Below are 25,767 nucleotides of genomic sequence, written 5' to 3'. Positions count from 1 at the left end.
CTCTTCAGCAAGTGGTGCTAGGAAAACTGGACAGCAACATGCAGAAGAATGAACCTGGACCACTTTCCTACACCATACACAAAAATAAACTCAAAATGGATGAAAGACCTAAATGTAAGGCAGGAAGCCATCAAAATCCTCAAGGAGAGTGCTCACTTCAGCAGCACATGTACTAAAAATTCTTGAGGAGAAAGCAGGCAAAAACTTCTTTGATCTTCGCCACAGCGACTTCTTAATAAGTCTCCAGAGGCAAGGGAAACCAAAGCAACATGAACTATTGGGACCTCATCAAAATAAAAAGCTTCTTTCCACACAGCGAAGGAAAACCATCAGCAAAACTAAAAGGCAAAAAGGGTCTCCTGGGTGGCTCAGTCAGTTAGGCATCCGACTTCAGCTCAGGTCATGATCTCATGGTTCATGGGTTTGAGCCCTGCATCGGGTTCTGTCCTGACAGCTCGGAGCCTGGAGCCTGTTTCGGATGCTGTGTCTTCCTCTGTCTCTGCCCCTCCCCACTTGTGTTCTTTCTCCCTCTGTCTCAAAAATAAACATTAAAAAAAATTTTTTTTTAAATTAAAAGGCAACGGACAGAATGGGAGAAGATATTTGCAAACGACATATCAGATAAAGGGTGAGTATCCAAAATCTATAAAGAACTTATCAAACTCAACACCCAAAAACCAAATAATCCAGTGAAGAAATGGGCAAAAGACATGCGTAGACACTTCTCCAAACATGACACCCAGATGACCAACAGACACATGAAAAAATACTCAACATCACTCATCATCAGGGAAATACAAATCAAAACCACAATGAGATACCACCTTACACCTGTCAGAATGGCTAACATCAACAACTTAGGCAACAACAGATGTTGGTAGGATGCAGAGAAAGAGTATCTCTTTTGCACTGCTGGTAGGAATGCAAGCTGGTGCAGCCACTATGGAATACAGTTTGGAGGTTCCTCAAAAAATTATAAATAGAACTACCCCACAACCCAGCAATTGTACTACTAGATATTTATCCAAGGGATACAGGTGTGCTGTTTTGAAGGGACACATGCACCCCCATGTTTTTAGCAGCACTATCAACAATAGCCAAAGTATGGAAAGAGCCCAAATGTCCATCGATGGATGAATGGATAAAGAAGATATGGTATATATACACAATGGAGTATTACTTGGCAATCAAAAAGAATGAAATCTTGCCATTTGCAACTATGTGGATGGAACTAGAGAGTATTATGCTAAGCAAAATTAGTCAGAAACAATTATATGACTTCACTCACCTGAGGACTTTAAGACAAAGAACAGATGAGCATAAGGGAAGGGAAGCAAAAATAATATGAAAACAGGCAGGGGGACAAAACAGAAGAGACTCATAAATATGGAGAACAAATTGAGGGTGACGGGAGGGGTTGTGGGAGGTAGGATGGGCTAAATGGGTAAGGGGCACTAAGGAAGCTACTCTTGAAATCACTGTTGCACTATACGCTAATTTGGATATAAATTTAAAAAATAAAATTAAAAAGAAAAATAAAAAAAATTAAAAATTAAAAAATATTGGAAACCAACATATGCCAGGCCCTATATTCATTTACAGTCCGTTGGGATAGGCATGTTCTAAACAAGCAATCAGAAGTCTAATGAGTCTTAGGCAGGGAGAAGAAGAGATTGCTCTGAAAGCTTATGAAACAGGAAGTGTCATCAATCTGAGACCTGAAGAATTAGCATGAGTTAACTAGGTAGGAAGAGTTCTTCAAGCTAAGAGGAAAGAATGTGCAAAGGACATAAGACAGAAAAGAGTATTTTTTTCTCATGAAATAAAAATACAGTCCATATGGCAAGGCCACAGAGATAAAGAGTATCGTTAACTTCCTTTCTTCTTATCCTGATGAAAGCCCATCCACTCTTAAGATCCAGTTCGAGTATCATCTCCAAGAAACTTTCCCCAACTTTCTGGGCCAAATATATTTCTTCTGTGTTCATATCAGAACTGAGTATGCACTTGAACAGTTGCCATACACTCTATAAACTCAACTACTTGTTTCTCACACTAGTCTATAAGATCTTTGAAGGAAGAGATCCATGTCTCCTTTGTCAATTATAGAGTACAGCACAGGTCAGCAAAGTATGACCATGAACCACCTAGCTAAGAATTGGTATTTATATTTCTAGAAGTTTAGGGAAAAAAAACACCAAAAAAAAATTTTTGTGACATGTGAGAATTATGTGAAATTGAAATTTCAGTGTCTTTAAATAAAATTTTTTTAGAACATAACCATACTCATTTATTTACATGTCACCTATAGCTGCTTTCTGCTATAATCTCAGAGATGTTTGTTGTGACAAAAACTATATGGCACACAAGTTCAAAATATTTACTGTTTGGCCCTTTCTAGAAAAGGTTTACCCACTCCTGGTAAGTCTCATATCTGGCATAAGGTCCCTGAGTTTTCTTTATAGTCCTTTCTATAATCTCAGTCATTTGAAAGTTGAGTAGGCCGGGGAATATCAGAATTTCCAGAGTAGTAATATACACTTAATATGATAATTTATTTGGTACATAAAACAATATCTATTTTTTTCATAACTATAGTCTCCTACAGAAACCAAAATTCTACTAAGATCGTGACAGTTCATACTTTCTTAACATAATTATAGATATTTTCTATTTTGAAGAGGACAGGTTTCATTTAAAAATAAGATTCAATGTTGAACTCACGTAAAGAAACATAAAAATGTATCCTGAGCTGAGGCCTCATATTCAACACACAGTCTACTGGATGTCTTCCTGGAATCATTTTTCAACTTTAACTGGGCAGGATTTTCATGTATATTGGACAAAGGTGAGGTGTTCTCTTCCTCAGCATTGTGTGTTTGAATATCCTAAACACAAAGGCCTTTTATCTTAACCCCCATTTAATGGAACTAATTAATACAAGCCTTATTAAAAAAATTTTTTTAGATTGGATTAGAGAACATACTGGAATCCATGAAAATTGTTAAAAGTATTATATTAAACTGTACTTCTAATCATATAGAATAAATTAGCTACTGGAAAAATCTTTTTGAAAACTTATACACCAAGTGGTGTCAAAACTTTATTTAAAGACAAAATTAAGAAATTGCAACTACATTTCTTTGCTAAAAGATAGACTAGTTAGGTAAGAATCTTCAATTTTGTAAAAACTAAATAACTCCTCTTATTTTTACAGTTTGTGATGTATATATATCAATAAAAGAAACAGTAATTATATATGCTCAATATACAATTAAGTAGAAAAAATGCACTTTACAGGTCTCAGAGACCACCGTTAAAATTAATGAAATCTTGACAGCTAAGTGAAAATTCTTCATTGCCAACTGGGTAGGGATAGTTAATGCCTACCTTCCAGTTAGGCTGGAGCCACATGATTGGTTTTAGCCATGAGCTATGAATAAAGTGACACATCCAATGACAATGTAAGAATGGGTGTAGTGTATCCAAGCTTTCTTCTGTCTACATGGTGAACAGAAAGGACTCTCAGTGGAGTTTCAACTTGGGTCTCTGAGTCATCAGCTGAGAGAGGCAGTGAGCCACCCAACCTACAAAAGGCATGATAAGCCTTTGTTGTGTTAAGTCACTGAAATTTCAGGGGTATGTTTCAGCAGATAGTGTTAACTACCACAATGCAGTGTAAATAATGGGAGACTCAGGTGGGAGAAGCACGGTTAGTGTAGATACTGATGTTATTCTAGCAATATATGGGAATTTTGATGAAAAATCATAGGAAAAATATATCTACTTTGAGGATATACAATATCTTTCACATTTATACTTGAATTTATCAGTGTCCTACCCATATTCATTCATAGCCACTATGGGAGGCATAGACAATTCTCCAGTTTCTTAAGCATCCATGCCTCTGTCTGAGAGCTTTCTCTAACATAAAGGAGTATACTCAACTTGGCAACAGGACAAGCAGAAAGTGCCTAGGAGTCAACCCCTAGATTTTAAGGTTAACTCCTTAAAATCTTCAACCCCTAAGGAACAAGAGGAGGTGGATAAATACCCTAGCTTCCTCCCACACTGGGACAATTCTGAGGTATTTCTATATAATCTCCAGAGGTGCTCATTAAGATTTAGCTCCAGTTGCCCACTGTACTTATCAATGCATCCTTGTTGGCTTTTGTCCCTTCCCTGTCTCTTCCCTACTTCCTAAACCAAACAGGATCTTCTCCTGGGGAACCCAAACTAAAACACCATGTTATATTAATGTTCAAAACTATATCTTTATAATCTATAAGATTACAACATTCTTGTCAATATGGCAAATAGTTTGGGAAATAATACACTGTATCATTAAATTATTTGTCTGGCTCTTTGGGCATCAAACTGAAGATCACCATTACCCTAGATTTAGAAACCAAGAGAAAACCAACACTTTCAAGCTTTCAAAGCTAATTAAGTGTTGACATACTTGGTAAGTTCATTTGAAACACTGAATATAAGGACTCAAACTTCAAAACGAAAACACCAAGGAAGAGCTACCATCTTTGCCTCTCTAGTATATACTCTTTCCTTCTTTTGGTAACAGACTCTGGTCTCTGTACAGCATGTCTAAATGACCCAGACTCGGTTAATAATAGTACCTCATCCTTCTGGGTGCAGTAACTGGTTCTGGAATGGGCACGAAACCTAACATAGTACTCTTCCTTGGAATTTCTGTAGCTGGTGCTGATGGGGAAGAAGCCCCTTGCATCATGGGTCTTGCAGATGAAAATATGAGTCTGGAATGGTCTCCGGCCTTGTTCCCAGCTATGTACTGAAAGTTACTGTGCTAGAAAGTATGATTCTGGAGGATACAGACTTACTCTGTTTTATCTCATTTATTTCAATTGTTTCCCCAGCAACTAAAATCATGTCTAGCACCTAGCAGATACTCAATAAATACCTGTTAGTTTGAGACAGCAGGACAGAGTGAAGCTAACAGACACAGATAAAAGATTAAGGGATTATGACAAAGTATCCCGAAAACATTCCATCCTTGTAGACAGATCTATCCAAGTTATTGGTTATTTAGCATTTTCTCAACTCTATTGTTATTCTACTTAGTATAAGTTGGGTTGTTATTTGCAACCAAGAGTCTAGAAAAATGTTACTGCAAGCAAACAAAGGAAAATTCAAGAAAATGGATAAAACAAATTGGTGCTTTTAACATTTCTTCATTTATGGCCTAATAAAATACTGAAAGATTAAGGATTTCAAAGGAAAAAAAAAGCAATAGTCATCTGTTTTTTCTGAAGGATGATTTAAGGAAACACTTTCACAATGACATACCTGAAAACTTCATCTGAAACAATGTGAAGAACATCTCTCTTTGGCCTCTTGGCCAAAATATCTCCAAGAATAGTTTATATAATTTAGGCTTGATTCAGTTAACAAAGTAACTTTCAAAAAAACAATCACAATATTTTCAGCGGAAAATATCTTCTAGTTCCTATCCCCTTCTCCTGCTTTCCAAAGTAAGTAAACTATCCTCTCTTTATTATTTATTTTGCAAAGCTGGTACTTTTTATTGCACTTTTGGCAATAAAAACAAAGATTCCCGTAAGTAAAAAAACTCAGATTTCCACACTATGTGGGACTGACAAACTTGTTGGCTTACTAAACACGCTGATATTACATCATAACTGTTAAAAAAACAAAAAAACAAAAAAAACAAAAAAACCCACTTTTTTTTTTGAGAGAGAGAGAATGAGAGAGAGTGAGCTGGGAAGGGGCTGAGAGAGAGGGAGACACAGAATCTGAAACACACTCCAGGCTCTGAGCTGTCAGCAAGGAGACCAATGCAGGGCTTGAACTCCCAAACCGTGAGATCATGACCTTAGCTGAAGTTGGACACTTAACCAACTGAGCCACCCAGGCGCCCCCATACTTTTATCAATTATATTTTCTCCTTGAATTACTATTGCTTTATTTTTGAAATTGTCTGTTTTGAAATTTCTAACATTACAGTACAATATTTGTGTTTACCAAATATTGACGTGATTTTAAAATGCTGAAAAATATTTCTACTTAAAATGTCCTGTTTTCCAACCTGTTCTTCAGATTTTTCCAGCTCACTCTATCCACTGATTTATCAGTGTATTTATTCTCTATGTTTCCCCTAAGACTACTCTTTTACCAATTTAGAGGCACTCACTACTAGACATTCCTCCAACCAGAAGCAAGAAGGGAGGAATTTCTGGTATACATTATGCTTTATTTTTTTGTTCTTTCAAACCATCCAGCTTACAATGATATCTATTCATAATAAATATTCAATGTAGGCCAAATTATACTACATAATACTGACAAGATTTAAAAACACAGGCCTCAAAACAAAATAGACAGGAAATGAAATCCCACATCTAGTAATTCTGAAATACTAAATGACTTAACTCCCTGGGCCAGAGAATTCTCATTTATGAAATGGGAATAAATACAGCCTAATCTGGAGGCATGCATCCAATGCAAGAGACATGGATTCAAATGTTACTTCCTTTCCTCTTTCTTTGCTGATACAGAAAATTAAAAAAAAAAAAAAAGACCCCAAATCCAATGCTCTGTACTACACTTTAGATAATGCTCTTAAATAAATCTTTATGTCAGATGAGGATTATTACTGATCTCTCTTTAAAAATATAAAACAGATGGGCACCTGGGTACTTCAGTTGGTTAAGCTTCCAACTTCAGCTCAGTTCATGATCTTACCATTAGTGAGTTCAAGCCCCACACTGGGCTCTCTGCTGTCAGCACAGAGCCCGCTTCTGATACTCTGTCCATCTCTCTCTCTCTGCCCCTCCCCCTCTGTGCTCTCTCTCTTGAAAGAAACTTTAAAAAATAAAAATATAAAACAGAAAAAAATACATATATAAAAAAGAGTATTTTAAAAATTATACTTCCTAAATGTTTAGATACTCTAGATAAACTAAAGTTTTTGCACTTTGATGTAATGGGTGCTTCTCAATAAAATCTTTAGGACCTAGTTATTTTGACCAGTCAGTCCTATGTATGCTGATTTGACAGTGATTTTACTTTTTTCTTTCTTTCTTCTTTTGCAAGCAGGGGAGAGGGGCGGAGGGGAGGGGAGAGGGAGAGAGAGGGGAAAAAAGGGAAAGAGAGGGGAAAAAAGGGAAAGAGAGGGAAAAAGGGAGAGAGAGGGAAAAAGGGAGAGAGAGGGAAAAAGGGAGAGAGAGGGAGAGAGAGGGAGAGGGAGGGAGAGGGAGGGAGAGGGAGGGAGAGGGAGGGAGAGGGAGGGAGAGGGAGGGAGAGGGAGGGAGAGGGAGGGAGAGGGAGGGAGAGGGAGGGAGAGGGAGGGAGAGGGAGGGAGAGGGAGGGAGAGGGAGGGAGAGGGAGGGAGAGAGAATGGGAATCTTAAGCAGGCTCCATGCAGAGCTCTTCATGGAGCCCAATGCAGAGTTCAATCCCACAACCCTGGGTTAATGATCTCAGCTGAAATCAAGAGTTGGACCCTTAACCAACTAAGCCACCCACGCACTCCTGATAGTGATTTTACTTCTAACTCTACCACTGTCCTCTGTATTATTCCACAACCTCATCCACTACCCTATTATGTGGGTCAGCCATGCCAGATGTCTACTTCACAACATATGCTCACTAGCCACTACCAAAGGCCTCGCAAGATGGAAACCTAGCAGAAACACACCCAGCAGACCTCTTCAATGCTTAACCAACTGACCCACCCAGGCGCCTGCAGAACTTCACCTCTATGAAACTAGAGTACACATACACAGAAGAAACTTTCTCTAAGCCAGCTCAGAGAAAAATTTACAGAAACAGTCCAAATAGAGACTGGAGCAAGTGGAAATAACATTGATACTGTATTTTAATCCTTTTTTTAAACACTAACTACACTGTAAATTACTGCTATAATACCAATAGATTTTTATTAGCCCTTTTATTATAGAAATGAAACATTCGGGGTGCCTGAGTGGCTCAGTTGGTTAAGCATCTGACTTCAGCTCCTGTCATGACTTCCCAGCTTGTGGGTTTGAGGCCCACATCGGGCTCTGTACTGACAGCTCAGAGCCTGAAGCCTGTTTCAGATTCTGTGTCTCCCTCTCTCTCTGCCCCTCCTCCACCCAGCTCTCTCTCTCTCTCAAAAATAAACATTAAAAAAAAAATTTCTTAACGAAATGAAATACTCTATTTCAAAGTACTCAAAAAACCCAGAACTGTTTATGTAGAAAAGTGCAAGTTATCTGTGCTAAACTCCCCCATCCCATCAGTGGAAACCCAACTAGCAGGTAAAAATGCTTTTCAGAATATAAACGTACATATATGTACACACTCAGATACAGTATTTTTTAAAAAACAGATGTGGCAATTAGAGCTTCTCTGAGTCCAAGTCTTTTGCCCCTACCATTCTAACCCAAAGCTATGAGTGTATGTATATGTTATATGTGTATTTGTGAGTTACATTATTTTTTTACAAAGTATTTTCCATTGCAAACTCTACTGAGTCAACTTATTTTTTGATTAACTTACTAAAGACAATAAATTGCTTTTCCAATCTTGTTTATTTTGCTTCCATTTTTCTTTCATTTCAACTGCTTTCAATACAAAGCTTACAACACTCAATCTTCTTTTGAGTGTATCAAAATTTAATCAATTAGAACCTTTATTATCAAGAGTTTCCTTCTGAAAAAATAATTACTATCATACCCAATTTTATAAGGGCAAATTGTGCAGATACATACATAAGATCATATGTATGATCTGTATAAGGTTTTCAATGTATTAAAGATGTAATATATACGACTATAACATAAAGGAAGAATATAGAGACACAACTGATTAAAGAACTGCTACCTTTCATTTCAAGCATGTAAAAAGTTATCTACATTGTAATCCCCATAGCTACCACCACCAAAAAACCTATACAAAGAGAGAGCCAAAAAGCCAATATATAAATCAAAAATGGATTATCAAAAAATATTCAAGTAATCCAAAGGAAGATAAACAAGGTGGAACAAAAAACAAAAGGGAAAACAGAGAATAAAACAGACATATAGCCAAACATAATAATTTCACTAAACATAAATGATCTGAACATATTAAAAAACAGAAATCATCAGACTGAATTAATAAAACAAGACCCTAGGCACCAGGCTGGCTCAGTTGGCAAAGCGTGTAACCTTGATCTCAGGGTTGTGAGTTCAAGCCCCATACTGGGCTTAAAGCCCACTTAAAAAAGGCCAACAAACAACAAAAAACACCCAAGACCCAACTATATGCTATCTACAAGACAAACCCTCCAAATACAATACAGGTAAGATGGAAATATAGAATAATACAGAAAGGACGAAAAAAACATTGATCAAAGCAGATTTCAGAAGAAAATCAGAGATAAAGAAAAATGCATAATAAAAAGTCAATCCCAAAAAACATAATGATTCTGTTTCTCCACATTAAAAAAAAAAGTGTCAAAATAAATGAAACAAAAACTAATAGAAATGAAAGAAAAATCCACTATTTTATTTGGAGAATTCAACACCTCTCAGTAATTGATAAAACAAATAGAAAATCAGCAACAATACAGAAGACTTGAAAACTATCAATCAATTTTACCTGACATTTACAGAACATTCCACCCAACAACAGAATACACAAGGGCACATTTGTCAAGGCAGATCACATACAGGGACATAAAACAAACCTTAAAATATTTAGAAGAAATGAAGTTATAGAAAGTATGTTCTCTGACACAGAATCAAACTAAAAATCAATATAAGAAAGCTATCTAGAAAATCCTCAAATATTTAGAAACTGAACAAAAGTTTTATAAATAATTCGTGAGCCAAAAAAGAAACCTCAGGGAAACTAGAAAATATTTGGAACTGAATTAAAATGAAAATACAAAATGTCAAATTTTGTGGGGTGGAGCTAAACAGCTGCTCAGAGAAAAATGTATAGCATTAAATGCTATTAGAAAACAAGGTCTCAAATTAGTAATTTAACCTTCTATCAGAGAAACTAGAAAAAGAGCAAATTAAACTCAAAGCAAGTAGAACAAAGAAAATAATAAAGACAGGAGCAGCAATCAATGAAACATAAAAATAACAACATAAATGAAACCAAAAGCTGGTTCTTTGACAAGATCCAAAAATGATAAACTTCAGACTGACTACAAAAAAAAAAAAAAAAAAAAAAAAAGAGAGAGAGAAGACAGATTTCCAGTCTCAGGAATGAAAACCCCTAAAACATCCTTCAACTGGTGGATGAATAAACAAAATGGGGCACATCTATATAAAGGAATATTACTCAGATATAAAAAGGAATAAACTACTGATACATGCAATAACATTAATGAATATCAAATGCATTATGCTAAGTCAATGAAGCCAGACCCAAGAGACAAGTTACTGTGTAACTCATTTACATTATGTTCTGAAAAAATTAAAACTACAAAAAGCAAAACAAATCAGTGGTTGCTATAGCCTAAAGGTAAAAGGAGAGAAATGGCTTAAAAAGGCATGAGAAAGATTTATGGGTAACAGAAATATTCTATACCTTTATCATGGTTGTGGTCATGCAACTGTGTTATTTATCAAAATTCATACAGCTATGTATCAAAAAGGATGAATTTTAGTGTATGTAAATTATACCTCAATAAACCTAATACTCCACACGCCTACCAATGAGGCAAGCCTTTTAAAAACAGGAACAGTTAAAAATGTTAGTTACATCCTCAATGAATAAAAGGGTCAGGGGTGTCTGGATGGCTCAGTCGGTAGAGCATGCAACTCTTAATCTCGGGTTGTGAGTTCAAGCCCCACACAGGGTGTAGAGATTACTTAAAAATAAGATTTTTTAAGATTTTCAATTTTTTTTTATGCTTTATCTTATATTTGAGAGACAGAGAGACAGAAACAGAGAGTGAGCAGAGGAGGTGCAGAGAGATAGAGACAGAATCTGAAGGAGGCTCCAGGTTCCAAGCTGTCAGCACAGAACCTGACACGGGGCTCCAACTCATGAACTGAGAGATCATGACCTGAGCTGAAGTTGGACGCCCAACAGACTGAGCCACCCAGATGCTCCCAAAATAAGACCTTTTAAAAAAACAAGTAAAATAAAATAAAATAAAATAAAATAAAATAAAATAAAATAAAATAAAAATAAAGGGTCAGTCAACAGACAGAGTTAATAGACTCCACATAAACAGTAAATAAGCATTTTAAAAGAATATTCAGTCCTGTTATTAGTAAAAGGCGAAAAGATTTATTCGATCTGAAGAGAAACCAGAATATCGATCCTGTTATTAGTAACATTATTTCCTTATTAAATGGTATTAATTAGCTACTATACTAGGATGACTAAGTATATCATCTCAAATACTATGACCTAAAGAAATACAAATGAAAACTATAATGTACTCTGTTGTACACACTGAAGTGGTAAAACTAAAGAAAAGGTATGAACTCTAATTCTGCCAAGGCTTCACAGCAACAGGCAGACAAGACAAGCTCATTTCTGTTTGACAGGGTAAAGTGATTCAATCCTTTTTTTGGAAAGCAATACTACAAAGCATCACATCATTTAAAACTTCACAAAATAACCTCAATCCTGGGACTTTTTTTTCCTAAAGAGGATACATATAAATGTGCACTCATACCACACCCAAACACATACATTTACAAAGATTTTTACTAAAGTAATTTACAAGGAGGAAAATAGAAACAAATGTCCACTTAAAAGGAGAATGACTAAGCCAAAATGTATAAACTTGGTAGAGATTTCAACCTTACATATAATAGCATACATATTATACTTTCTTACCTCTTATTTGAAGGTTCAGACTCCAGAAATTTGTGTCACTTTACAAATATTTTTTAAATAGTTAGAATATGATGCAAATCTGACTCTAATTCTATAGAGTTTTATTAAGACTTACATTTAAAAGCTTTACAATGGGCTAAACTGTTCCATAATCTCTTACTATACATACTTAGCCTTGAACCCAGCTAGCAATTAAAAATATACTATTAATCAAAAAAGGATCAGGCAAGAGTGCGTAGATGGACCAGAATCATCTAATCAACTGTTGCTAGAAACATGTCAACTTTCCAGTATTAAAGGGATTTCCAACAGGGGGACTCCAAGGATTTTAGAAGATACTATACTCAACAGTGAGCTAGTAGTATAATCTTCACACAAAAAGTTCATTTATTAGACAAACAACAACAACAACAACAACAACAACAACAGTACTCAAGTCAAGTAAAATCCACTGATACCCAATACTTCCAAACCAAAAGGGAAAAAACAGACAAAAGACAAATAGAGGAAGGGGCATGGGTTGTCACAAATATTTTTAAAGACAGGAATCCACCCATTCATTCGAACAAAATTTTTACTGGGTCTCATTTAAATCTTGCAAGTTCTCCCTACCCCAATGGAAGAGAGAAAGGGACAGATTCATTACAATAGAGGTACTGGGTGAGTCATACTGTATTAAAAAAAATTTAATTGGTAGAAAGACCGTCCAAAGGTGTGGGTCCTAAGCTTTTCTTATACAATTGAAACATAACATTTCTGAAATAGATCAGGTGTGTTGCTATGACATGAATTGATTTCCAGGAGCAGATGTTCCAAGAATTCTTAGGGATATCAATAATGGCAACTGTTTTCTAGAGAAGTGAAAAATGTCTACCTACAAATCACCTAGCAATCCCTGACTGCACATAAAGCACTCTGACTCACAACTGAGTCCCATATGGCCATTATCAGGCTTTTACCATTAAATACTACTCCTTTCTAATCTTATGTATTTTCTTGTCTTTACTGCTAACCCCTGAAGTGTGCAAAATTCTACATTGCCTCTCTCTTTAATTCTAAAGTCTGTAAGGTCAGGGATGTCTTCTTAATACCTTATAAGCTAGTGAGCTTGAGTTCTAAAATAATATAAACAAACATCATTCATCCTTATCTTTAGAAATATCAGTACATGCACAATGGGAAAACATGATTAATGTGAAATGGTTTCCCAGAAACTACTAGCTAGAGCTCAGTAAATCTTAGTATAACACCAAGTAAAATAATTTTTAAGAAATGGTAAATTAGAGGGGCGCCTGAGTGGCTCAGTCACTTAAGCATCTGATTCTTGATTTTGGCTCAGTTCATGATCTCATGGTTCATGAGCTGGGCCCCACATCAGGCTCTGTATGGAGCCTGCTTGGGATTCTCTCCCTCTCCCAATCTCTCTGCCCCTCTCCTGTTTGCTCTATCTCAAAATAAATAAACTTAAAAAAAAAAAAAAAAAGAGAGAGAGAGAGAAAAGAATAGTAAATTAGAAGAGTATGTGTAAAAAAAAAAGTTGTTCTTTATCTTTCAAAATGTCTGTATTATTATATTACTTTTGAATATATTCAGGCTCAGCTGAACGTCTGACTCTTGATTTTGGCTCAGGTCATGATCCCGGGGTCGTGGGATTCAAGCCCCGCATCAGGCTTGATGATGAGCACAGAGCCTGCTTAAGATTCTCTCTCTCTGCCCCTCTCCTTCACACGCTTTTGCTCTCACTGTCTCTAAAAATTAAAAAAAAAAAAAAAAAAAAAAGTAAGTGCACTATGCTCCAAAAGTTTATGATCTACTCTGTATGCATACAGAATATAAAAGCAGTTATGAAACCAGTTAATGACAACATTATTAACTTTATCACCCAAGTAGGTTCAAAACCTCAGCCATCATTATGCTCTCTCATCTCCTTCATCCTTCAAATGTAATCAGTTAACAAATCCTATCAATTCTTTGCTTCTCAAATAAGCCCTTTTTCATTCACACTACAACCACTCTATTTCACACAGAGTGCTCAAGATGATAAAAATGAGCAAATATAAAATTTTCTTACTTTTAATTGCTTAATAAAAGATAATTAATCATTTAAAGTAAAAACAGTAATAATGTATTGTAGGACTTCTAATGGAGAAGCAAAATATTTGACAATGATAGCACAAAGGATGAAAGGCAGGGAACGGAAGATTCTAAAATGAAATATTAGACAACACAGACAGAACATATCCATCACTGCAGGGAGTTCTCTGGGACAGCACTGCTTGAGTGCAACCACTAACAGCACAGTAAAAAGAGAGATAACTAAAAACTAATAGTGGAGATAAAACGGAATCATAAAAAAAAAAAAAAAACCTCAAAAGATAGAAGAGAAAAACATAGGCTGGAAGTCAACTATGAGCTGATGTCAAGTCCTGAAATATATCCGACAACTGAAAGAAAAATGTGTACCTCTGGTCAAGAAATTTCATTTCTAAGAATTCATCCTACAGATAAACTCATATATATAAGTACACGAAGTATAAACAAGAATATTCAACATAGTAAACCATTTAACAGCAAAATACTGGAAATGATCTAACTGTTCAAACAAAAGCCTGATAAAATAATGTCTGGTACATAATAAACCTATATGCACAGTAACAGATCTACATATTTGTATATGCACATAATAATTCTGGAATAATATAAAAGAAAGAGCTACCTGGATTTCTCTGAGAATAATGAACTTAAAGTAGGGGGAAGACTTTTTATTGTATTTTCTTTTATCATTTATAATTTTTATCATGTGTATATATTATCTGCAGAGAAAGAAAGGATGGAAGGAGGGAAGGAATACATGCTGGTAGGTAGACTATAGCATACAACTACAAAATCAGCTCTTTGAGAGCAAGAACTCCAAAAAAATATTAAAAATTAACTAGTTAATAAAGAAGAATGGTCAATTTAAAATGTCATGTAGAAATTGTGGGCAATAAACCACAGGTTATTTCACCTCCACTGCATGCAAACCTTTAACAGAAAGAGTATCAAAGACTTCCTAGAATACTGAAGAAGTAAAAAGGTATAACCCATAAAGGACAACAGACAGGAAAAGAGACAACAGTAGGAAAGATGTTTCAACAAAGTTTTGAAAGCAAATGTTTGTGGTAAATTAGCTGCAGTCTAATTATAAGCTCAACCCAAGGTTTCTTGATCTGGCTGGTAGAAGTTCTAAATGTCTGTGCAAAAAAAAAAGTGCCTTGCCATTCAAAGGAAAGCAACGAATAATTTGCTGCATTTTCAACTTCTTATATGAATAAACAAACTTTTTCTTGTTTAACAAGCATCAAAAGCAAGGAAAGAAGTGTTTCATTTCATCTGAAAATGAAATGTGAGTGTGCTCATTTCAAGTTCAACTCCAAATTGAGTTTTATTTGTACAGCAAAATAAAAACACCCAAGTAAATGTTTTGCCTTAAAGAGATAAATTTTGTTTTTATTTTTGAAACATCACTTTTTTAAGTATAAGTCTACATAAAAGATACCAAGAAACAAACATATATAATTCTGCATAACTTATATTTGAGACAGATCATGTTACTCAGAATTTTTTCAAACTATTATGCAAATTGTCTCAGACTAAATTTTCTTCATATTATCTTGGCTTATGGTTTCCATAGCTTTATTATACAACTTTGTCAATAAATTTCCATATTGTAAAAAACTAACTTTACTAACTTTATTTAAATTAAATCTACTGAGGGGTGCCTGAATGGCTCAGTCAGTTAAGCGTCTGACTCTTGATTTCAGCTCAGGTCATGGTCTCGCAGTTCACTGTAGGATCAAGCCCCACACTGGGCTCTGTGCTGCCAGCGCAGAGCCCACTTGAGATTCTCTCCCTCTCTCTCTCCCTATCAAAATAAACATTTATCAAAAAAATAAATCTACTAAGTCTGCCTTTAGAAAAATTAATCTCATTGGTTTAACCCAAGTATTTAATCAAAATGTGTTGTGGTTGCCTTATGAGTTTTGAAAATCTATGCATAGGAAAGAGATTGGGGCGTCCAGCTGGCTTAGTCAGTGGAGTATGCTACTCTTGATCTCTAGGTCATGAGTTCAAGCCCCACATTAGGTATAGAGCATAAGGAACAGGAGGGGAGGGAAAGGAAAGGAAAGGAAAGGAAAGGAGAGGAGAGGAGAGGAGAGGAGAGGAGAGGAGAGGAGAGGAGAGGAGAGGAAAGGAAGAAAGAGAAGAGAAGAGAAGAGAAGAGAAGAGAAGAGAAGAGAAGAGAAGAGAAGAGAAAAGAAAAAAGAGGCTAAGCTTAACTATGTTTTTTCCCAAGAAGAGGTAGAGGGGGAAATTACACAAAATGAATAAGCTTATAATACACTGGCCAAGTAGATCCACAAGAAATCAATCTGTACTCAGAAGATCACTGATTACCACCACACCACTATATCTCAACTTACTGATCATGAAAAGCAAAGGTTTCTTGAGAAATGAAAATTATTCCAAGGGTTTCTCCAGAGCGAAAAGATGGAAAAAACTGCTCTAGAGAGATTAACTAGGCAGGCTCTGGACTTGAAGACACCAGACATATCCTCAGGCATGATACTGTAGGACTCTCCCCTGGGAAAGCTGGCAGAAAAACCCTACATTAGAGAGTCCTTGCATCATCATTCTCCTTTAAGATCCTCCAGTCTACCAGCCTAACCTAGTCAGAAAGAACACCTGATCAGCATTTTTGTCTCTTATTTAAATATTAATAGAAAACGAATGACAGTTTCAACATGACAAAGCTCAAGACAAAAGGAGCTCTGAAGATAATGCAGAGGGCAAAAAAATAATAACTTTGATGGTATTTATACCTTTTATAAACGTTTTTAGAAAATCCTGACAAGACAAGGACTAATAAGACAGCAAGGTAAGTTCTCTTGAAAAATGAAAATATAATGACCAGGATTTAAAAATCAATTGAAAAGACAGAAGATAAAACAAATCTGCTCGAAAGAAGAACAAAAAGGTACAGAGATGGAAACTAGCAGAAATTTAAAAAGTACTAGCTCAATTCAAGAGGTCCCATATAGCAGGGGTTCCAAAAAGATTAAAAAAAAAAGATAACAGAAAGGAGAAATGATAGAAAAAATTTCCCAGAAACAAAGACTACCAAGAGTTGAAAGTGACTGTCTCTAGGAGGCAGGAAGTAGGAGTGGAGAGAGGTGTGTCAGGAAAACATTTTATTTCATTGTAAGTTCAGTGTTATTTTTCTTTTTAAAGATCTGTTAAGTAATCTCTACACCCAACACAGGGCTTGAACTCACAACCCTGAAATCAAGAGTCGAACCCTCTACCAGCTGAACTAGCCAGGTGCCCCCAGTGCTCTTTGATATTTTTAATTACATACATGTACTTTAATAAAAACAAAATTTAAATTTAAAAATATAGTATTAAGACAAACATGCTATTTTTTTCTTCAAGTAGTTTGGAAATGGAAGTAGCTGTCTTTCTCAACTTCCTTCCCTTCTACTGCTTCCTTCCCTTCTATTGCTAAGTTATCTATCATTTTAACCCACCCTTACCACCTTCCCATCCTCAAAGAAAGAAGTGTCCTTAGTTGTTTCTGAGATTTCCAGACTCTACCATGTGCTGGATCCCACTGCCTCTCACATTTTCCATGACCTTGCTCCATCTACGACTTCCATTTTCTCTTACACTTGCAGTCTCATTCTCCTAATAAATCCCCTCCCCACACCTATGAAACATGCTTAAGTTTTTCCTATCCTATAAATAAATGAACCTTAGCTCAACTTTGCATCCTGTTTTGTCACTTTCCTTCCTTTCAGTGATATAAGAGTAACCTGCACTTTTTAGGAGTAATTTATAATCCTTACCTCTACTTTCTCACCCACCACTTTAATCCAACTTGTGTACCCCGGAAACTACTCTTTCTCAGAGATCATCAACTGATGGAAATACCAAATTCAAAAGCCTATTCTCCAAGGTCAGCCTACTTGCTCTCTTGGCAGAATCTGAAAATCTTTATCATCCCCTCCTTGAAATCCAATCTTTCTTTTGGCTTTCTCAACACTATTCCACCATTTCTCCTCCTTCCACACGATCAGGCTTCTTCACTGGCTTTTCTTTCTACCCTTAAAATGCTTGTTTTCTCCCAGAGTTCTATCCTCAGCATTCTCCCCATCATCTTATCCCTTCTAATCATTTCACATATTGCCCACATGTAAATGCCTAGCCTGAAGTACATGTTAAATGAATGTTTACTGAAATCAATGAGTCCCAATTTCTTGCCCCCAATTCAAACTGGACCCCTGAGTTCTAAAACTGTATTTTCCAGTCTAGGGAATTACCTGGATTTCCTGACAGTACAAACTAAACAGGTCTAAAACACTGTTCATTTTCTTTTCCCACATTTGCATTCTCTACTGTGTTGCTTATCACAATTAGTATCATCAACCAAACCTATTACCCTCAACTGACCCTTTCTCAATCTCTATGTCCAACAGGTTACCAAATCAAAGTCTCTTCACTCTCTTTTTTCCTTGCCATTCCCACTGCCACTGCACCTAAATTCACGTGTTCTATGCCTTAGTGAGTTATTATCCTACAGTTTCTCTCATCTCAAATTTGTGCTCTACTCATCGTAAGTAATTATAAACTCTGGGTTGCCTGTGTGGCTCAGTTGGTTGAGCATCTGACTTTTGATATCGGTTCAGGTCATGATCTCAGGGTTGTGGGATCAAGCCCCACAGGGGGCTCCACACTGAGCATGGAGCCTGCTTAAGATTCTCTCTCTCTTGGGGTGCCTGGGTGGCTCAGTTGGTTAAGCACCTAACTTTGGCTCAGGTCACAACCTCGCAGTTTGTAAGTTTGAGCCCTGCGTTGGGCTCTGTGTTGACAGCTGAGGGCCTGGAGCCTGCTTCGGATTCTGTGTCTCCTTCTCTCTCTGCCCCTTCCCAGTTCATGCTCTGTCTCTCTCTCTCTCTCTCTCAAAAATAAGAAAACATTAAAAAAAAATTTTTTTTAAGATTCCTTCTCTCCCACTCTACCCCTCTCCCTTGCTCACACTCTAAAAAAATAAAAATAAATTATAAGTAATTATAGACTCTACACATTCTAAGAAGGTAAATACTACCACTACTAACAAATTAACCTTGAATGTCTAAACCCTTGGATGATGAGGAATGCAAAGATGATATGAAAACAGCTAATACTGAGAGATTTCTATACCCATGCAGAGATTATAAGCATTTTATCCTTCTAATAATCCTCTACTGCAAACACTATTATCTAGTATACCCTTTTTAAAGGTGAAGTGAATTTACTTAAAATTAAACAAGTTGTAATGCCAACATTTGAACCCTGGAAATCTGCCTCCAGAGCTTTTAACCATGGAATACATTCTAATTCATATATTCTCTTCAAGGCTTTTCTGAAAACTTACCTTTCTACTTTCTTTTCTACTGTTCCCTCTTTTCTCCTACATCCAATACTCTACACTTTAAGACATATAAGTCTGAATATCCTATATATATTTTCACACCTTTATGATCCAAATATAAAGTTCTGTTTTTCCCCTTCCAAGCCAAATCAAAAGCCATCTCCTCTGGCTGAACTTCTATACCCATTCCCTACAGAACTACTCACTTCTCTATGAGCCCAGAGCACTCATCATATTATATGCTTTTGTACATGTCTTACATAGCTGGTTTGTGAGTCTCTGGAGTTCCCTGTGTCTTCTACATCTTTGTACTGCAGTTACTAAGAGCAGTTCAATCACAGCTTACAGAACTGAATTAAATACAAATTCTGCTAACCAAGACACTGAACTAATAGTAAGACTCCACTCTGCCTCATCTCCAACTGTAAAATACAGACATAAAAACCAAAAGGATTCCCCTGATGAAGCTAGCATCAATCTCCCAAATGTTAGAGAAACACTGAGTTCTTAAAGCTGTGTACTTCACAAAGTACTAGAAAGCAGAAGTCTAAGATGCCACAAATATGAAGTCCTGGTAACCTACCTCCAGATTATTAGTCCAGAGAAGCCCACTTCTTGTTTCTGCTCTTGCCAGTCTCCTACCCTAATAAACAACCAAATTCATACATAATACATATCAAGTAAGGGAAAAATTAGCAAAAACACAACTTGCTATCTACATACCAGCCACACTGCAAAAGTACATACTGCAAAAATACATACTGTAGTAACACTCTTTTCTGTAGTGAGTTTTCAAACTATTTTTCTTTGGTGCTTCTAGTGACTGCTTTTCAAATACAGAGTAAAATCAAAATCAGAGGATGGGGGGCTTTCAAAGTCTGCATTATCAAGGACCCCAAGTAATTCTGATACAGACAAACCACAGACCATACTTGAGCTACAGTTCTGGATGTTCAAAGGCAATGTTCTCTCCAATTTGAAATTTCATACAACCATGAAAACTAAGCCTACACTGGCAATTTATGTTAAATCCACTAAAACTAGAAGCAAAACTAATATGATATACAATAGCTAACTTTCATACTGAGGTACTATGCTGAGGATTTTTCAATTTCCTTTCATTTAATCTTTACCACCATATGAAGCAGATATGCTGATCATCACCTATTTTACAGATAAGAAAGTTAAGGATTAGGGGCACCTGGCTGGCTCAGTTGGTGGAGCATATGACTCTTGACCTCAGGGTTTTGAGTCTGAGCATTGGGTGTAGAGGTCACTTTAAAAAATTACAAAATCTGGGGCGCCTGGGTGGCTCAGTCAGTTAAGCATCCAACTTTGGCTCAGGTCACGATCTCACAGTTCATAGGTTCGAGCCCCACATCGGGCTCTGTGCTGACAGCTCAGAGCCTGGAGCCTGCTTCGGATTCTGTGTCTCCCTCGCTCTCTGCCCCTCCCCCTGCTCATGCTGTCTCTCAAAAATAAATAAATGTTAAAAATAACAATAAAAAAATATTTTTTTTAAAAAGTAAGTTAAATGTTACAAAGTTATTCACTTCCCCATATCACATGCCTTCTAAGTGGTGGAATACAAATATTTAACCTAGACTGTCTATTCAAAGCCTGTGCTCCAAATATGCCACCTCTCCATTTGTAATACACTTGTCATTTTATCAAGACAAAAGGAGTAGGGGGCGCCTGGGTGGCTCAGTTGGTTAAGCATCCAACTTCAGCTCAGGTCATGATCTCACAGTTCATGGGTCTGAGCCACACACTGGGCTCTGTGCTGCCAACTCAGAGCCTGCAGCCTGCCTTGCACACTCTCTCTCAAAGATAAATAAACATTAAAAAAATTAAAAAAAAAAGACAAAAGGAGAGAAAGCACAAAAACAAACCTCACCTCCTTCCTCATTTTGTCTACAGTTAACACTGTTGCCTGGTTACCTTCTCTAACTGAGATCAGTTCCTAATGGCAAGCCACTTTGCCATGGAGATGGCAGGCCCTTGAAGGTGAGAAGTTTAAAACATGTCAGGGATAGGTGCTTGGTTTACCTTAATAGTAGTCACGAGAAAAAATTCTGGGTTAGCCAGTTATTACATCTAACCCTGGCAAAGTAGAGACTCCCCTCCAAAGATTCTAAGACCTTCAACTCAGAGGCTTTCAGATATTGGATCCCTAAACAAAGATTAAAGCATCCAGTTCATCTGATAGACACCTTGAAGTTGGAGGCCGTATCTAGATGATCCTTGGAATTTGAGTCATATGAGGTTTACGAACTACAGACCATTCCCTTCTACCAGTAAGGACTTCTACATTTCACTAAGGCTGCAAACTGGTGATAATTTCCCTTTAATCAAAGAGTCCCAGGGATCAAAAAGATTCTTTTTCCCCTCTTCTCTCCTTCCAGATTTAGTCTGAGAAAAATAGCAAATTATCTAGTTTGTGCTATTAAGACTTGAAATATAAAATCTGAAAGTCCTATCTGCATGAAAGTTCACTAGAGTGAAATGAGACGTTTCAAGGAAAGAAGCTATCAGACATTCACTTCAGTAAAACTTAATGACCCACACTATTCCTTTCACACATAGTTGAGCATACCATACTGGAAGAAAATGTTTTTTTTATTTTCTGGGAAGTTTTTCGGTGGGGGGACAGGGGAAGCTTTTGAAAAAGGTTACTTTTATAGCAGGACTGGAATGACAGCCTAAGACAGGGAGCTTTGGGAAACATGAAGAGTGGGCACATGAGACCAAGATCCGAGAAAATAAATCCTAAACAAAGAAGAAAAGACCACCTTCTTCCACTCTTTGCCAATACTTAACTGGGCTCTCCTCAGGTTTCTGCTCTGCTTTAAGGGCCACATAGTTGAGAGGGCAGCCAGATTCTGTTATGAGATTGCAGTCACCACCCCCTTCTTCCCTTCCACTTGCCACACTATACCAGCTCCAGAAGGTTGAAGGTAAATTGAAGTAATTACGTTCACCAGATACCTCTAAAAGTTGCTTCAAAAACACATGTGATTTTAGTATGTTATATATATCCCAGATCCTGTCTTATACATCATGAACCTACCTCCTTGATATAATGTGAAAGACACGGTTTTGGAGTACCATCCAGCAAAATTCAAGTATCTTGTCACTTGCTACTTAATCTCTCTAAAACCTGCTGTGAAAGTTAAAATGAGATCTTGTAGGTAAATTACCAACCATACAGTAGGAGCTCAGTAAAGTGATAACTATATTTTGAGGGGAAGGAGGATTCTAGTACCTTTAACAATCGAAGTTTAAAGAAAACACAACAATGCATTTTCAAACGGGTTTAAAACCATATTCTCATTCTAATTAGAAAACACTATTGATCATTTTTTAGGCCAATCTCTCCCAAAAATGTATCCACTATCTAAAATCTTTGATAAAATAAACAGTAAGAGTCATCCTACTCCCTGCATTTCTGAATGAACCCTTGAAGCCACTTAATCTGTTTTATTTGGTTGAGAAGTACTTCTGTACTAAATTTCCTGAAATTCACAGCAATTCTGCATGAAAGATTCTAAAGAAATTCCCCCAGACAAGGGAAAAACAAAGGTATATATCATCAGTATAACTGCATAAACCAAAAACCATCCATTTGTTTTTTACACTAGATTCTAACAGAAAGACAACTGAATGACAAATTTTCTTTCCACTTTCATAATTTGAATCTTTTAAGTTACTCTTTATGAATGACTCCAGTGAAACCCAACAGTCCCATTCAGGACCTTTTCCAAAAAAGCTTCCAAGTACACAGAAAAACAACAGGGTTTTTTTTGTTTTGTTTTTTGTTTTTTTTGGGGGAGGGGGGGAGTTGTCCCTAAAATAATAAGAGAAAAACGTTGATCTTTTTTTTTAAATAAATGGCTTTACATCTAAATAAAATCAGTATATCAGAAATACACCCGGACTCTAAGACAAAGCTTATAGAGTTTTCTTGCTACCCACGTATCAGGTCTAAGGAAATACTAACACGTTGCCAGTCTCACGTCTCTTCAGGGATCCAAATTTGCTATGCTAATGAATTCAGTCTTTACAATCTGAAACTGTTTTACAAAAGAAATACTTAGCAGCAGACATGTGCTATAGTAACATTAACCAGGTCACTAAAACAAAGCGACAAACCACTCCTAGCCTCACCCCCACGAAAGGGTTAGCAGTAACCAACGGGCGGCCAGAATCCCAGGTTTATCATTAACACGTATCAGCCCAAGCCCAAGCAGAAGGTTAGCAGCTGCACCTGCACTATCAGAGACCCGCGCAAGGTCGGCAGAGCAATGAATGAGACAAACAGAGAGCGGTGGAGAGGGCGCGGGGCTTGCCCGGGGAAGGCGGCACCGCACCACCCCGGCCCCGCCCCCCGCCCCGCCCCCCGCCCCGCCCCCCGCCCGCCCGGGCTACGCTGTAGCGCCGCAATCCCCGCACGAAAGCGGCGCGCGCCCAGGACCCCTTCCTACTCCCTTCCCGTAGCCGCTCGGCTCCCAGCACGTACCTGCTTTGCAAACCGGGGCGCTTGGGCTCCTCCTCTCTGGGGAGCTACGGCTTTGCTCCGGGGACCTTCTCCGGTGCCGGACGCGGGCTGGGGGTGGGGCCGTGCTCACCTCGCCAGTCCACAGGTGGGTGGGCGAGGAGCTAGGAGACGAAACAGTGCCCAGCAGCGGCGGCGGGGGCTGCGGCCGTGGGGGGCTCCCGCGAGCCCCGGGCGCGGCGCCGCGCGTGGGGCTGGTTCCTCGCGTGGACGTCGCGGACGCGCCCGTCTGCGTAGCTACTGTGGGGCTGGTGCGCGCGGCCGCACTCCCGCCGCCGCGCGTGGGGCTAGTGCTGCGCGAGGCGGTGCGCGGGCCCCCGCCGCCGACGCCGCCTGAGGGGCCTGAGGCGCCACCACAGCAGCCGCCGTTGTTGCCGCCGCCGCCGCCGTTGCTCCGCGTGGGGCTGCCATGTTGCTGCTGCTGCTTCAGCTGGAACGGAACCGTCGCCCTCATGGGTTGCAGGCGGCTCCCGGCTCCCCCAGCCGTGGCGACCGCACCGCCCCCGAGGGAGCCGGCCGGCGTGGGGGACCCATTGCGCCTCACCCGCTGGGACATGGTCCCCCCCCTCCCCGGTGACTGGGCGAGACGGGGGGAGGTTTGTTGTTGTTGGGATGCAGGGATTGGATTCTCGAGGCCGGAGGGAAGGTCCCCGCGACGGGTGGCGAGGCCGGAATCCGTGGAGCAGGGGGCGCCCGGGCCGCGGCCGGCAGCAACGAGGTGGTGCAGCAGCCGCCGCCGCCGCCGCCGCCGCTCCTCCTCATCAACAATAGTGTCTCCTCCGCTGCCCCCGCCCCCCGCTAACGCCCATTGGTGTAGCGTCAGCCGCGCTCGAGCCGCTCCACCGCGTCCATTGGCTGCGAGCAGCTCGGGTCCCGGGCCCCCAGGGCCTTAGAGAGCCAGGGTTTGCAATAAGACCGTCTGCTCTTTAAAGAGAAAGAGACCCCGCCCCCCGGGGGGAGGGGGAGCGGAGGAAACAGTCGGTGTGTATGTGTAGTGTACGCGCGCGCGAGCGTGTGTCTATGTGCGTGTGTGTGTGTGTGTGCACACGTGAGTGTACGCGTACGCGAGCCTGGCCACGCGCGTCTTTCCCTTCCCACTGGGGGGAGCCCTAGGGACTCATACTCTGGATTATTGCCGAAGGGAACGTCCCGAACGAGAACGGTCACCAAGGAGGTCTGAAGTCTTTTCCCCCATAGCTCATTTCCTTACCTCAGTCTCAACGTGCAGAGGATGTGTAAGTGCGTCTTTTTGTTCTGTCCAAAGTCAATGTTTGGACAGAGCTCAAAGGAGAAATTTAGTGTATTGGCATTTTACATCTCGTCTCCTTTTTTAAAAACCTCTACAAAAAGCCAAATCTCAGATTAAAATTGCTAGTTAGAATGTGGTTTTAGATTGTCTCTATAAAGTCCAGTAACCAAATGCTATTGCTACCCTCCTGTATCTCAAGTAATAAAGAATTTACTTTAATCAGCTACTTCAGTTTCTTGATACCTTGGAAAAATGTGTGCTACCTTACAAGTGTGTAAAGTGCCATAGTTTACAAAGGGCTTTATTTGATCCTCACATCGTTATTTGAGACAGAACTGGACCAGACATTAGTATTTTTGTCTAACGGGGGAAACACGTCTTTGTAGTATGGGCAAGCATTTAGGAAGACAGGCAGTAACACTGGCCTGAAATAACGTTTGGAGAGCCTCATCAAGACAAAAAAAAAAAAGACTTATTACACCACATATTCACTTCTCAGGCTATAAACTGCCGGTACGTGATCACTTTCTACTACTTTATTAGATGTACATTCTAGACAGACTTCGTCTTGTAAAAATGTGAGAGTGGAGGGCACAATATGATTCACTCTGGACCTGAAATTCTACTGGGACCCTGTGCACTTGGAGGAAAGCTTTGAAGACCTGGAGAGGAGATTCAGATCCCTGA

At 38.6% G+C, this 25,767-nt stretch overlaps 1 protein-coding gene across 2 annotated transcripts in view; it reads right to left on the bottom strand.

Annotated features, from left to right (window-relative positions):
* FAM117B (family with sequence similarity 117 member B) overlaps positions 1-24,707 on the bottom strand; it is a 108,496-nt gene extending 83,789 nt beyond the window's left edge. Inside the window, exon 1 of one of the 2 annotated variants that reach the window (XM_045034297.1) lies at positions 23,796-24,707. In XM_045034297.1, the coding sequence (XP_044890232.1) occupies positions 23,796-24,387 (592 nt within the window). In that variant the 5' untranslated portion in view covers positions 24,388-24,707. The remainder of the gene's footprint in view (positions 1-23,795) is intronic. The other variant, XM_023259611.2, reaches the window with a different exon arrangement.
* Between the last annotated feature and the right edge of the window lie 1,060 nt (positions 24,708-25,767).

Source organism: Felis catus, chromosome C1 (genome assembly GCF_018350175.1).
Source record: "Felis catus isolate Fca126 chromosome C1, F.catus_Fca126_mat1.0, whole genome shotgun sequence".
In the NCBI taxonomy this organism is placed as follows: Eukaryota; Metazoa; Chordata; class Mammalia; order Carnivora; family Felidae; genus Felis; species Felis catus.
This window is presented reverse-complemented; position numbering and strand designations above follow the sequence as displayed.